Here is a 16,115-nt window from a genome sequence, read left to right as displayed (position 1 = left end):
ACAGAAAACATCAAAGTCAGAGGATGCAGTTAAACATTTGCAAAATAATTTACTTTGGTTATGGAACTTGGCAGACAAGTAGCAAATGAAGTATGTTGCATATAAATTTGAAGTATTACACATAGGTTTAGGCATTGTGGGATATGCGTATGATGAATGGAATTGAACTAGCACAAGGGGATTTAGAAAGGAACCTAGCAATAGTAATAGACGAGCCAATTTTTATGTCTAGATAATGTGATGCAGGAATTAAAAAATCATAGAAAGGTTACAGTATGGAAGGAGACCATTCAGCCCATCAAGTCCATGCCAGCTCCATGCAAGAGCAATCCAGATAGTCCCACTCCCCTGCCCTATCCCTGTAGCCCTGCAAATTTTTTCCTTTCAAGTAGTCATCCAGTTCCCTTTTGACGGCCATGATTGAATCTGCCTCCACCACCCCCTTGGGCAGTGCATTCCAGATCATAACCACTCGCTGTGTAAAAAAAAAGTTTTCCCTCATGTCACCTTTGGTTCCTTTGCCAATCACCTTAAATCTGTGTCCTCTGGTCCTTGACCCTTCCGCCAATGGGAACAGTTTCTCTCTATCTACTGTGTCTACACCCTTCATGATTTTGAATACCTCTATCAAATCTCCTCGCAACCGTCTCTGTTCCAAGGAGAACAACCCCAACTTCTCCAGTCTATCCATGTAACTAAAAAATGAATAGAATGCTAAAATGTAGAGACAGAAGAGTAGAACACAGGTTTACAGAAGTTATACTGAAGCTTTATAATGCATTGGTAAGATCATATTTAAAGTACTGTCTCCAGTTTTGGTCATGCCACAAAAAATGAATCGGAGTAGGTGCAGATAGAGCAACAAATCTGATATCAAATGTGAAGGAAATGAGCTATGAGGAAATAGAAAAAGAAAAACAGACTTGCATATAAAATAGCACCTTACCACATCTCCCAAAAATGTCACAAAATGTTTTATTTACACTTTAATTTACCTCGTAGAATGCAGTGATATTTATGTAGCAACATACAGCAAGATCCCACAATTAGTAATGAGACGAATTACCAGTAAATTTGTTCTTGGTGGTGATTGAGGGAGGAATGTTGGTTGGGACATGGGAAGCTTGAGCTTCTCAGTCTGAGAATTAGATGGATATGATGTGATATGATTGAAGTGTGTAAAATATTAAATGGTATAAATAGATAAATCTGGATCATTACTCAAAAGTAAAACAAGAAAGTCAGATCAGAAGACATAAATGAAAGATAGTGAAAATTAAACTTAGAACTTCTTTACTTAGAATAAGAAATGCTTCTGAAATACTCTACCAAGCAAGATAATGGAGGTAAAAACATTGGTGTTATTCAAGATACAATTAGATGGAATGATAGTAGAATTGATACTCTAGAGAACTGAGCTTTGATGGTTGAATGGCTTTTCTCATCCTATAATGTAGTATCTAAGTATGAATGGACCATAATGGTCCTGATGCTGATTGCTATGGCACAACACTAACATCTGACTCCCAACCAAATGCCTTCCCATTTATTTCCAACTGTACTCGGTGAAAGAATATTCCAGTGCCTCAGGCTCATTTCTTGGTTTCTAGTCATAATCCTAATGCAGTTAGCTATTTTAAATCTCTTGCTACATATTAGCATATTGGAATTGCAGGTATGTTGAGGGTTACTGACTCTGAATTAGATAATTAGCCATTCTGTTGTAAAGGATTTTAGTGTTACTATTGGTGGTTGTTACCTTGTTTACACTTTAGGGTACTGTTAGTGTTTCTTAATTTCAGTTTGTTTGAACTGTGAGTTTTGCTATATCGAACTTGGATCTATAAAATACCTCGATTATATAGATGTTTTGATTTTGTCACTGTCCCTAGAAGTAAAATTTACAGAAATTAAGTTTAACACTTATAGCAAAGCCTTTCTTTCACTTAACCTGTTGTCTATCATACACTGTGTAATTGCTGGCCACTGGTCTGCTTATTCGTGAATCCTTGGTAGCATTTGGAGTGCAGGACTCGATTGGCATCAGCAGCAGTGTGCAGATTATAATCAGCTGTTTCAAATTCCCTGCACTCCAGGGAGTGGCCCTATCAGTCACAGCAGCACTCACCACCTGATTTTTAGTCCACACGGTGCTAACTCTTTTTGCAGTCTGTCCATCTCTACCATCTATCCCCAGAAGCCCAACAGGCTAGCATCAGCTTCTTCCTCAGACCACAGCATGCCACCTGTCTGTGATGGAGAATCACATCTTCAATTTTGGTCACAGCTCACATGCAAGGCAAATGGGTTAATTGCTGCATCAGTTTTATGGTAGTTTGCATTACTGTACGATGTATTAATTTCATATCAGGCTGTGCATTTTAACAGAAACAAGGGCTGTATTCAGAGGATTTTACCAAATGGAAAGTTTCTATGTTGTAATTTTGGGCACCGTCTTCAAATTTTATATGTTGAGAGATCACTGTATTCACAATAGATGTGTTACAGTGTAGTAATTTAGCTGAATGGCTTTGATGTCATAAACTGGAGGGTAAGTATCAAGTAGTTCACGAACGTCATTAGAACACTGAGACGGAATTACCTTAAATTGGTTCTAAGTTAAGTCGTGTTGAGGTGATAGGTGAATTGGTGCTGAACAATACAGACATAGACAAATTGTGCAGAGCATCAAGCCTGATCCTTCATGTAAGTAGATGAACTGACTTGATAAGCTAGAGCCTTTCACCCTTGAGAAGAGACATCTCAAAGGGGACCTTTATAGGAAGAACGAGAAAATAAACCCATAGCAATAATCGGAAGATTATAGGATTGGTGTTCTGGAAGGATAAGATCAAGTGCACCAAAGAGCTGTCTTCATCTGAATCTATCTTCTGATATTTCATACTGAACATTGGCACATATCAGTAGTGAGGTAATCTTAAAGGTTGGAGCAATGATATTCTCTCTAATTCAGTTGGCATACAAACTGCTTTTCATTTTCCCATGCAGCTGATGGGAATGTTGGGCAGTTTGTAATAGTGGCAGTGTTCAGGCCTTGATGTGATGTTACATCTTCCTAACTAGCTTCATTGCTTCTGCATTACTAATGGATATCAGTAATGTCACACAAATATTTGCCTTTGACAATGGTACAATAACCTCTGCTCAGACTACTGGAAAATAGACAGAGTCTGATTTAATTAGTGATAGACAAACAAGATCAAGAAGGACGATTTCACACAATTGTAATTATATTGCTTGTACAGTGAAGCAAAATATACATACTATCATCAAGCTCATGTTGGGGAGGGAAGACAATGTAATCACTCTTTTCATCATTGACTTCTCTTGTACTGTGGAAATATCAAATGTTGTGTGATGGGGGAGCATGTACGCTTGAACTAATTGGGCTCAAATGTTACCTCACTCCTCACACGTGCCAATGTTCAGTATGAAATATCAGAAGATAGATTCAGATGAAGACGGCTCTTTGGTGCACTTGATCTTACCCTTCCAGAACACCAATCCTATAATCTTCCGATTATTGCTATGGGTTTATTTTCTCGTTCTTCCTATAAAGGTCCCCTCTGAGATGTCTCTTCTCGAGGGTGAAAGGCCCTAGCTTATCAAGTCAGTCTCAAATCTTGAATATCCCTATCAGCTGCCTTAATATTTGGCTGATCCACTACTAAAGATACTGTTTTTTTTTCTGATTATGCTGCTGTCAAGTGGCTTGGGACATGTTTCTACATTCAAGGTGCAAGTTGTTTGTATTCACCCCGGCTCCAGCTCTGGCTAGGTGCCAGGTAAAATTGTCGTAACTTTTTAAAAGTACTTCAGCCAAATGTACAGTTGGTCTTGACAATTAAATCATAGAATCATAGAAAGGTTACAGCACGGAAGGAGATCATTTGGCCTATTGAGTCTGTGCTAGCTCTATGCAAGGGCAATCCAGCTAGTCCAACTCCCCCATGACTCTGTATTTTCTCTATTCTGGCACATACTGAGCACAAAGACTTTCAAAAGAAGCAAAATGACGACTCTTCATTTGGGGAGGAGGAGAGGGGGCAATTAACAATATAGTTCCATACCCTTAGAATGGACATTAGAGTTCACGATTATTCCTATCATTTTTTCATGAGCGGTGTTAATGAACAATTTTTCTGATAATTGATTGAAAAGACTTTGACAAAGCCTTTTGCTTAGACAGCTCTGGTTCAGTGTCAAACAAAGTCAAACAAATTAATGTTCTACAATGCCATGATTGTTGATTATCTCATGATAAATAATAGTTCCCTGTTCCTTTATGGGCTAGAATTATTCTCTTTTGGTTTAAGTCATGTAGTTAGTATTCACAGCTGTCAGACAGAGGAATCCCACGTTTCCTTTCCCTGGATTGGTTTTGCCGTTGAGTTCTCTGGTGCAGACGTCAGCGGTCTAAGCTGCAGGTTGCAATTGCATGATTGTTTTGTCTTGGGATTATTTTTTCTTCTTGGAACATAGGTGACACTGGTAAGGCAATATTTATTGCCATCCTTAGGTGCCCTGAGGGCATTAAGAGTCAATCACATAGAATGAAACTGGAATTGGATATAGGCCAGACTGGATTGAGTTTTTATGACAATCTAGAAGACAAACCAAAAGTTAAAGTCTTTGTTCATCCAAGTATTAGCGAGGTTTGATGAAACAAAGCAAGTAAGACTATGTCTTTTCTGGAATTTGGATCAATTATTTATTTTTAATGATTTAAAAATCAATAATACTACAGTATCAGACTATTAAGGGTAAGAGGATGACTAGGGAAAAAATAGGGCCCATTAGGGACAAAAATGGCAATCTGTGTGTGGAGCCTGCAGATGTAGGAGGGGTTCTAAATGAATTTTTTGCATCTGTTTTCACTATGGAGAAGGACGATGTAGACATAGAAATACGGCAGGGGGACTGTGATATACTCGAACATATTAACATCGAGCGGGAGGAGGTATTGGCGGTTTTAGCAGGCCTAAAAATGGATAAATCCCCAGGCCCGGACGAAATGTATCCCAGGCTACTGTGTGAGGCAAAGGAGGAGATTGCGGGGGCTCTGACACATATATTCAGAACCTCTCTGGCCACAGGGGATGTGTCAGAGGACTGGAGAACCGCTAATGTAATACCATTATTCAAGAAGGGGAGTAGGGAAAAACCGGGGAACTACAGGCCAGTGAGCCTAACATCAGTGGTAGGAAAATTATTGGAAAAAATTCTGAAGGACAAAATTAGTCTCCACTTGGAGAAGCAAGGATTAATCAGCGATAGTCAACATGGCTTTGTCAAGGGAAGATCATGTCTGACTAATTTGATTGAATTTTTTGAGGGGGTGACTAGGCGTGTGGATATGGGTAACGCAGTGGATGTGGTATACATGGATTTCAGTAAGGCCTTCGATAAAGTCCCCCACAGGAGACTGGTCAAGAAGGTACGAGCCCATGGAATCCAGGGTGCCTTGGCACTTTGGATACAAAACTGGCTTAGTGGCAGAAGGCAGAGGGTGATGGTCGAAGGTTGTTTTTGTGACTGGAAGCCTGTGGCCAGTGGGGTACCACAGGGATCGGTGCTGGGTCCCTTGCTGTTTGTGGTCTACATTAACGACTTGGATATGAATGTAAAAGGTATGATCAGTAAGTTCGCTGATGATACAAAAATTGGTAGGGTGGTAAATAGCGAGGAGGATAGCCTCAGTCTGCAGGACGATATAGATGGGTTGGTCAGATGGGCGGAACAGTGGCAAATGGAATTTAACCCGGAAAAGTGCGAGGTGATGCACTTTGGAGGGACTAACAAGGCAAGGGAATACACAATGAATGGGAGGACCCTAGGCAAGACAGAGGGTCAGAGGGATCTTGGTGTGCAAGTTCACAGATCCCTGAAGGCGGCGGAACAGGTAGATAAGGTGGTAAAGAAGGCATATGGGATACTTGCCTTTATTAGCCGAGGCATAGAATATAAGAGCAAGGAGGTTATGATGGAGCTGTATAAAACACTGGTTAGGCCACAGCTGGAGTACTGTGTGCAGTTCTGGTCGCCGCACTACAGGAAGGATGTGATCGCTTTGGAGAGGGTGCAGAGGAGATTCACCAGGATGTTACCAGGGCTGGACGCTTCAGCTATGAAGAGAGACTGGGAAGATTGGGTTTGTTTTCCTTGGAGCAGAGGAGGCTGAGGGGGGACATGATTGAGGTGTACAAAATTATGAGGGGCACAGATAGGATGGATACTAAGGAGCTTTTTCCCTTCGTTGAGGGTTCTATAACAAGGGGGCATAGATTCAAGGTAAAAGGCGGGAGGTTTAGAGGGGATTTGAGAAAGAACTTTTTCACCCAGAGGGTGGTTGGAGTCTGGAACTCACTGCCTGAAAGGGTTGTGGAGGCAGGAACCCTCACAACATTCAAGAAGCATTTGGATGAGCACTTGAAATGCCATAGCATACAAGGCTACGGACCAAATGCTGGAATATGGGATTAGAGTAGACAGGGCTGATGGCCGGCGCGGACACGATGGGCCGAAGGGCCTCTATCCGTGCTGTATAACTCTATGACTCTATGACTCTATAACACAAGGAATGTCTTAAGGGGGGAGGGGATGTCCCAAATTTCCTAAATTGAAAAAAAATGCCACTAAGTGTGCAAAGTTCTGTGTATGCATGGTTGTATTCCTTTTTACATTTAGGAGGTTTCTTTTCAGTCCCAGTTCTTGCAAACGCTTTGAGATCTAACATGGAATCCAACACCACTTCAAGGTGATCAAGCAATTTTAAATTAATAGTAATTTTAAATTAATAATAATTGTGAGTTTCTTCAGGCTTTGTTCCCTTCAAATATAAAATGATCTGTGTATAGTCTAACCTACAGAAATTGTATGAAAAGGACTTTTTCAATGCTTTGTGCCACATCAAATCTATTGAGAAGCTTTTTGATCAAGCTTGTTGGTGTTCTGTGAATTGTAATGAGAAACTGAGGTAAGAATAACAGAAGGAGATGTTATTACTCATTTTTTTAATTACCTTTTTTTCAGAGGCATGTGAAACTATGGCTCACCTGGAGAGATCAGAGAGAGGAAGCAGGAACCAAGGGTTCTGGAGGAAGAGATATCCACGCTGGAGTGGGCAGGAGCAGTATCACCATGGGAACAATGAATTGCAAAGGTATGTTTTTATGCACATAGGGTAAAAGTGACTTGGAGGGAAAAGTAAGTTTCCCCTGGGATAGAACATTTTTCTCAGTTGAATTCTACTTGTCCTAGTGCAACTGAAATGAAAAGAGAAACACAGAAAAAAACAATTATAGAGCTAGACTAAAACTGTTGGAGGTCAAAATTAAACCAAGCTTTTGTAATATTATCTTGGTGTTCTTTCTGATATTGATTATAAATTTTATAATCCAAGTTTGACTCGTTTGCCGTTTGGACAGAAACAAAGAATAATTTTGTAAATTGGGGTCAGTGTGTTTTCTCATTTCTGCAAATTGTAAATGTCCAGTCCCTTCTAAATTCTTTTTTTAAATCTGGGATGTGTTCTCAGTGTTGGAGTTTACAGAATCAATGTTCATCACATTATGAATGGCGGGAGGCAAATTTTCCTGGAGCATATATTTAATAAAAGGTGTTCACAAGGAAGCCATCAACTTGTCACGGTAAGTCAGTGCTTCAAGTGAATGGAAACAACATTGGAAATTTGTGCCTTTGAAACTGAATGGCAGCAAAATATCACCAGCACACTTCAGCTTTTTCTTACTGCACGCATTCTGAAACTGAACTTGGGCACAACTGTCATTCTGTACTGTACATTGCGGTTACCACTTGTGTACATGTTGTTTTTCACATTGTTTTCCTCACCATTAGGTGGTGTGCAAGAGCAATCTAAGATGACCTATAGTAGGTGGACGGGAAAGTAGGGTTGAGGTCACAATCAGATCAGCCATGATCTTATCAAATGGCAGAGCAAGCTCGAGGGGCCGAATGGCCTATTCCTGCTCTTAATTCATATGTCCTCTGACTTTTTTTCCTCTTTTAAATTCTTTGTGGTAAAGCACCTGGCCTCCTCACAACAGCACAGGGGTTATTGAGAACCTGGCATGAAAAGTAATGGGTGCAAACTCAGTGTTGTGTAAATAGAAGTTTACAACATGGAAACAGGCCCTTCGGCCCAACATGTCCATGTCGCCCAGTTTATACCACTAAGCTAGTCCCAATTGCCTGCACTTGGCCCGTATCCCTCTATACCCATCTTACCCATGTCAATTGAATCATAGAAGTTGTCAGTTTTGTCTTTTATTTTGGCCTTTAAGGGACTCCAAAAGTTCTTAAAATATCCTGTGTAAGACTAAATCACACAAGAAGTTATCTCTCCTTTCCATATACGAAATGCCGCAACCACACTGTTTCACTACTTGTTTCAATTTTCAGGAAATCATCCCTAAAGTGGGATTACAATGTACAATCCTGCTATATATATACAGTTCTATATATGTATTATATAGAACTGCATAGTATAGTGCATGCTGTGTTACTATAGGCACGATTGAGGCCCTGACAGGCGTACATATTTGAATCCCATTGTTTTTCTGCAAATATTTAAAATTGCATTGCAATAAGAGTCACGGATTGTTTACCTGCAATGTAAGTTTGGCATGGAGAATCAATCATGAACACAGTGAGGTCCTTAAAATGTAACTTGCACTATAGTGTTTCAAAGCACATTATAGTGAGGTTAGCACATTTTTAGGAGTTCGTATTTGTAGTAGGAATTTTTATTAACTACTAGGTGAGCTCATAGAGATGCTTCATGTCACCATCTTCTTCTATGAAAAACATGTAGATGTATTTTTCATGTTGCTCGACTGTCTTGATAGTCAAAGAGGAACATATGTAGAGATGTATTTTATATTGCTTTGTAACACCTGTTATGCTCTTGCTGCATGTAGGTTTTTTGTCCTCATAAATTGAAAACCAAGAGTTCTAAGATCAAAAAAGTACTACTGTTTTCACAGTAGTTGGCAGCAGGCTTTGTAAATGCTGCATTGCAGAGTATTTACTTGCTCAAACTTTTCATTGAATCTGTTCTTAAAAAGTGCATTATTTTTACTTATTTGACAAATGTTCAGGTAAGTGTGGGTGTTTAGGACTTGGATTTCCAACCACTGCCATTCTTATTAACATATTTAAATAACTATTAACACATTTCTTGCTACTGTTTAGGAGGTGTTCAAAGACTTGATTTTCAGCCATGATGAGCCAGTAAACCACAGAAATTTAATATATTACCAGCAGTCATTTACACTTGATTGTCCCTGTTGAAACTACTTTTAGACACAATCATTAAATTATATGCAGTTAAAACAGTAGAGTAAATGGGGCCAAATCTGATTCCATAACATTTATTTATTTATATATATGTTAATGAAAGCATATTATCTTCATCTCATTCATAAGTGCCACTCAGCAGTATGATTATGTTACTTACAACAAAACTGTTGTTAAATCATTCCAGCTTGGTACTATGGACAGTGCCATGTTTATACAGAAAGCAGACTTATAATATACAAGTAGTTGGATTGTTTCTGATAATTTGAAAATGACTTTGGGTAATAAGACCATACCTTCTCATGGGTTAATTATTCATGGAAATAACCCAGTGAGCTGCAAGTTATTCACGGAATCAAGTTTAATATTTGCATTATATGGTGCAATGAAAATGCAAGTTGCTACATATGAAAAAACACAGCAATAATCCATTTAGAAACAGACGTATATAAACTTAGCTCTAAAATAAAAACATCTAACCTGTTATCAAAGCAGTCTACTGTACAAATTGAGGCCATTTAACTCAACGTGTCTATCCCGACTCTTTGCAGATAACACTTCAAAACTAATCTCGTTGCTCCCTGCTCTCCCCAAAGCCCTGTATCTTTCTCCATTTCAAGAATTTATCCAATTTCCCTTAAAAGATGCAATGGTCTCTGCTTCAACCACTCCCCATGGTAAAGCACTCCATGCTTCAACAATAGTTTATGTAATGACATTTCTCCTTCTCTTAGTCAGTTTTAAATTGGAGATTCATCACTGGCTCCCCAAGTAGAGGAAATCTTTCCCCATTCACTCTATCAAACCCCTTTATAATTTGAAAGATCTTTGTTAAATTTATTGGCCTTCTCTGCTCCAGTGGAAATAGTTCTAGCATTTCAAGTTACAGATCTCTTATCCACACAAAATATCCATCAGGATGTGGTATGAAAGCAATACGTGTAAAGCCCAATCCCTCCAACCAAAAGATGTGGATTAAACACCTATGGGGTATATGCCAGCCAGAAATTCTAAAGTACAGCCTTCATTCAAAGCTGGGAAAGTACCCAGCAGTCTCGACTTCCTGCCTGGAGACTCGCAAAACAAGATCCCCCTCACCAACCCAACAACACATCCCTCCAGAGGGAGGAACAGGCTGATTGCAGACAGACAATGGAAACACTTGCTGTGCTAGAGAAGCGACACCCAGGAAAGGGTATGATAACTGCTGTGCATCTGTCAATCCTTACTTTACAGCAGTTTAATTTAATATTTATTTTTGGGATGTGGGCGTCACTGACTAGGCTGATATTTATTGCGCATCCGCTAGTTGCCCAACTAAAGGGCTCGCTTGGCCCCTTCTGAGAGCATTTAAGAGTCAACCATGCTGGTGTGGGACTGGAGTCACGTATAGACCAGACTGGGTAAGGATGTCAGGTTTCCTTCCCTAAAGGACATTAGTGAACATCAGTTAATTATGAGGAGCTGCGCTTTAAGAATCAGATCAGTCACATGGTATTTTCTTAGGGTGCAAACGTTTGTTTTGAGGTTTTGGGATTGATGTGTAGTTCTATTCCAAATTTAGGACAAATGACTGTCATAAAGATATTACCTTCTTGTGCAAGGCAGTTTAATACCATGCAGTAAGCATTTGACTGAAATTTTAATTTAGGTTTGTACCAGATAATGATGATGCAGAGATGTGTAGGCTACATATATGATGGTTTTGACATCCATTCTATGTTGCGTATGTAGTCCCACAGCTTTAACCTGTGCTGAGTACTCTGTACACAAAACCTTCTGATTTTAACGTTTATTTGGTCTACTTTAAAAGGATTTTAACTGGTTTCCCTAAATCTTCCCATCTAGATGTTGGTAGTTTTGCAAAAACAGCATTTCAGTGACCCTGAAAATAATTCACTTTCAAGTTTTCATTATCGTCTGTTTGTAGGCTTTTCTTTTCTTCCTAAAATTGCATTGGTTTAATGTGTTGAGATCAGAAACTGCAGCTCACGAGTGTTGGATTAGACTAAACACTTGTCGAGAAAAACAGCTGCACAAACTCGATGGACAGAATGGCTGTTTCTGTGCTGTAGCATCCTATGATTCTGTAAGAACAAAGATGAGGCAAAGTGTTTTAACTTCCAGAATTAACTGCTCAAAATTGAAAATGACCTGCAACATCTTTAGTACTTAATTACTTCAAAAATTCACTTAAACCTAAATTTTCGTTAACCCTTGAAATAGGTGACATTTCTTCAGTATTATTCCCATCTCTTTTGGATTGATTTCTGTCCCTTCTACAGTATGTTGTTGCACACAGAATTTTAAACTAAAAATCCCCCATCTGTCCCATCCTGACATGGTGCAACCTCTGTACACTATCAACCCCCTTCCCCTGCTTCTCCGTCTCTCAATCGCTGGCAGAGGCATAAAAAACCTCAGGCCAATTTATCAAAAAATTGGGAAATTCCTCTCTCCACCCCCCCCCCCTTCCCCAAAGGCAATCAAACAAACTCCAGGAGATTGCAGTAACCTATCAATAATCCCAGCTAACCTTCAACTACCATCGAGATGTGCTCCCCTCTCAGGAACACAACAAGCTCCCCTTTAAAGTTGCGCAGTGAACCCATATTTGCCACACATTTTGGAAGTTTTTTTCCAGAGGTCGATAACTCTTGTGTTGGTTTCAGCCACCATTTGTGTAAAGAAGCTTCCTTGCACTTATGGAACTCTTGGAATCTTTAAAAGCAATTAACTCTTTGAAACCCTGAAGAGACTAAACTACTCCTCATTACACCCATTTTACTTGCTATATTCCAATAGGGTTCTACCCAGCAACTTTTGTTAGAACACTGGGTTTTGGATTCAATCAATTAATGCACCATGTGGTGTAGTAATAAGCCATAAAGATAAGGAAGATTCCAGGATCACTCCTTCTGGGAGAAAAATGAACAATAAACAATCTTACGCAAAAGGATTATTTCTTCCCATGAGTTTAATAGGAAAGCCCTACATTTCATATGCATTATCTTGGAGTGCATAACAATTTGGAGCAGTTCCCAACCATAGTAACCTTGATTGCCAATCTAATATAAATTTGGAATGACAAGTTAATTTTGACAGATTGGTACAACTTATGCAGATGCTTCAGAATTTGTCCATTAGAAAAATACTCAATTTTTAAAAAAATCAAGTTTTTACTTTTGCTGGATAATTAAAAGCTTTACACACTCCAAGATAATACACACAAAATATGGGGCTTTCCTAGATTCTCTAAAGTGGGATTTGAACCCACAACATTCTGACTCAGAAGCAAGAGTGCTATCACTAACACCGTAGCTATATGAGAGTAACTATATTCGCCAGCTTACCATGTGTAATGCCATGGGAGATCAACTGGTATCCAAATAAAAATCTTCTCTCTGATGTTCATCTGTCAAACTCCAACATCAGATTGTGTTAAAGATACAAAACAATCTTAAAAGGGGCAAATATTTCATCTTGGGTCCTGACCTGGAGCCTGAAATTTATAACCAGCTTACTGACCTCACTCTCACCCTAGAAATGTACAAACTGCTACAATTACCTGGATTCCCCACAGGAAGTATTTGAGCAGTGAGTGACTTTACTCTTATCAAAACACTTCATAAGTTTGAACCCCTCTATTAAATCTCCCCTTAACCTTCTCTGCTCCAAGGAGAACAATCCCAGCTTATCTGGTCTCTCCACATAACTGAAACCCTTCATCCCTGGTATCATTCTGGTAAATCTCCTCTGCACCTTCTCCAAGGGCTTGACATCCTTGCTAAAGTGTGGTGCATAATCATCTAGGTGAGGCCTAACCACTGATTTATAACTTCCTTGCTATGTCCTGTTTTATGTTTGCTTAGCTAGTTTGGGGTTTGCTAAATCCTATAAAATAGCTCATTTATTTTACACAGATTGTAAATTTAAAATGTTGTACACAGATTGGAAATTTAAAAGGTTATACACAGATGACCTTAAGATTAACAGGTCCAGATTCTGGCAATCTGATCTGATTGTTATTTCATTTTATAAGTATTGGCTGATGAGTGCGCAAGGTCAGTCAGTAGCTTTGTAATATGGCTGCGTTTAGGTGATGATACTCAGCAAAATGATACCTTTTTGAAGTATTTTCAAAGGGAACATTTAACCCAAGTCTCAAAAGATATCAATCGGTGTATGAAAAGGAATGAGTGGGTTTGGTAGTTCAAAAGAAAATCTGATCATTTTGAATTTACAATGTCAGATCTGAGTGGATTGTCTTTATAGAATCTTAGAAATTTACAGCACAGAAGGAGGCCATTTGGCCCATCGTGTCTGTGCTGGCTGAAAAAGAGCTAACCAGCCTAATCCCACTTTCCAGCACTTGGTCCGTAGCCTTGTAGGTTATGCTACTTTAAGTGCATATCCGAGTACTTATTAAATGTGATGAGAGTTTCTGCCTCTACCACCCTTTCAGGCAGTGAGTTCCAGACCCCCACCACCCTCTGAGTTTAAAAAAAAAACTCTCCTCAGCTCCCGTCTACTCCTTCTACCAATCACTTTAAATCTGTGCCCCTGGTTATTGACCTCTCTGCTAAGGGAAATGGGTCCTTCCTATCCACTCTATCTAGACCCCTCATAATTTTATATACCTCAATTAAAGCTCCCTTCGGCCTCCTCTGTTCCAAAGAAAACAACCCCAGCCTATCCAATCTTTCCTCATAGCTAAAATTCTCCAGCCCTGGCAACAGCCTCGTAAATATCCTCCCTGTCGAGTGCAATCACATCTTTCCTGTAATGTGGTGACTGGAACTGTATCAAGTACTCAAGTTGTGGCCTAACTAGTGTTTTATACAGTTCTAGCATAATCTCCCTGCTCTTATATTCCATGCCTCGGCTAATAAATGAAAGTATCCCGTATACCTCCTTAACTACCTTATCTACCTGTCCTGCTACCTTCAGGGATCTGTGGACATGCACTCCAAGGTCCCTCTGATCCTCTACGTCTCTCAGTATCCTCCCATTTATTGTGTACTCCCTTGCCTTGTTTGCCCTCCCCAAATGCATTACCTCACACTTCTCTGGATTGAATTCCATTTGTCAATTTTCTGCCCATCTGACCAGTCCATTGATACCTTCCTGCAGTCTACAGCTTTCCTCCTCACTATCAACCACACAGACAATTTTTGTATCACTGCAAACTTCTTAATCATGTCCCCTGCACTTAAGTCTAAAACATTAATATATACCACAAAAACCAAGGGACCTAGTACTGAGCCCTGCGGAACCCCACTGGAAACAGCCTTCCAGTCACAAAAACACCCGCCAACCATTACCCTTTGTTTCCTGCCACTGAGCCAATTTTGGACCCAACTTGCCTCTTTCCCTTGGATCCCATGGGTTTTTGTTTTTTTTGACCAGTCTGCCATGTGGAACCTTGTCAAAAGCCTTGCTGAGTCTTGTGTATTACTTTTCGATGGTACAAGATTTTTTTCCATGTATGCAGGGGAAATAGTATAAATGGGCTTCTTCATATGTTGGATAAATGTCGCATTCAGCATATGATGAATATTCTATACTTAAACTATTTATGTGACCTTTGAATCCTTGTGAAAGTTTTCATTTGTTTTAAATTTTGCAACCCTCTACAAAATAAGGCTGTCACCATGACTAATTTCAGCAACCCCTAACACTCCCTCCCACCACTCCTCTTCAGCTCCTCTATTAACAATCTAAACTGGGAGTTAGATTAAACAGTGTGGGCTGATGCTATTACAACTCAAAAATCAGAATAGTTAGTTGAGAAAAAGTGAAAAATGTTAGCTTCATGACGGAGTAGAAGTTTTTTAAAAAAGGCTTCTCTTTTGGGCTGTAATGCTGAACTTTGTGTGCCTTCCAATTGGACAAGCAGTGCTTTCTCAATTTCTCTGCACACTAAAATTAAATCGATAACATTTTTGATTAAGTTGCTGTTATAAATGCACTGTTTCTCTCTAGTGTGTACATTACTGTAAGAATTGCACTCCATAATTTTAGGAACTGTGTTTTAGGGGAAATTATGTAGAATTGACTTTTAGAATGACATCTGAGCCCAGTTGCAAAGTGGCATATAACCTAAAAGCAGTGAATATTCGATGCAACTGATGTGTTGAAGGTAATTCACCATACGACTGTACACCAACCTACCAATACAAATTGCTTCTTCAGCTGTTACATTATGTTTTGTTGCATTTTCCTCAGTTGTAGCTTTTATCTATAGGGAGCAATTTTCATGGCACTGATGTTGCATTCTAGCTGCATGCTTTTATAAACCATTTGGGATCATTTCAGCTCATTGTACACTGTAACTCAATTTTATTTCTCAAACTAAGTAAGACTTGCAAGGTGCATTAATAACTGCAAGGTGGTGTATCCTCTCTCTCTCTCTCTCTGGCAGAGTACAGTCAATACCACAGCAAATAAATATTTTTGCTGCCCAATATAATTGATGCCCAGCAGCAAGAGGGACACCTGTGCCAATAGAAATCTCGGCAGTTGATTTTCTGAGAGTATTGCAGTTAAAGTCTGTCCTGTTGTACCACAGAATGGCATTCTGAGCATGTTCTACAAGTCAGGATCCTTGGTAATTCAGAGCAGCCGTGCGTGTAATTAACCCACCTCTCTTTAATGTTCCACAGAGAGAATGGAGGCAGAAAGGGCAAAGCTGTACTTTATTCTTTCACGATTGAGTAGAAAAGCTCTGTCTCTATAGTCCTGTCTGCTTTGCATTTTCAGGTGACTGGTAATTC

At 39.5% G+C, this 16,115-nt stretch overlaps 1 protein-coding gene across 2 annotated transcripts in view; it reads left to right on the top strand.

The window, feature by feature from the left end:
* The window catches only part of LOC137303998 (serine-rich coiled-coil domain-containing protein 2-like), a 531,854-nt gene that overhangs the window by 233,191 nt on the left and 282,548 nt on the right, over positions 1 to 16,115 (top strand). For both annotated transcript variants that reach the window (XM_067972386.1, XM_067972387.1), the window contains exon 6: positions 7,054 to 7,183. In XM_067972386.1, coding sequence (XP_067828487.1) covers positions 7,054 to 7,183 — 130 coding nt within the window. The remainder of the gene's footprint in view (positions 1 to 7,053; positions 7,184 to 16,115) is intronic.

Source organism: Heptranchias perlo, chromosome 36 (assembly GCF_035084215.1).
Source record: "Heptranchias perlo isolate sHepPer1 chromosome 36, sHepPer1.hap1, whole genome shotgun sequence".
Taxonomy (NCBI): domain Eukaryota; kingdom Metazoa; phylum Chordata; class Chondrichthyes; order Hexanchiformes; family Hexanchidae; genus Heptranchias; species Heptranchias perlo.
The sequence above is the reverse complement of the archived record's forward strand: the minus strand, read 5'-3'. Positions and strand labels throughout refer to the sequence as shown.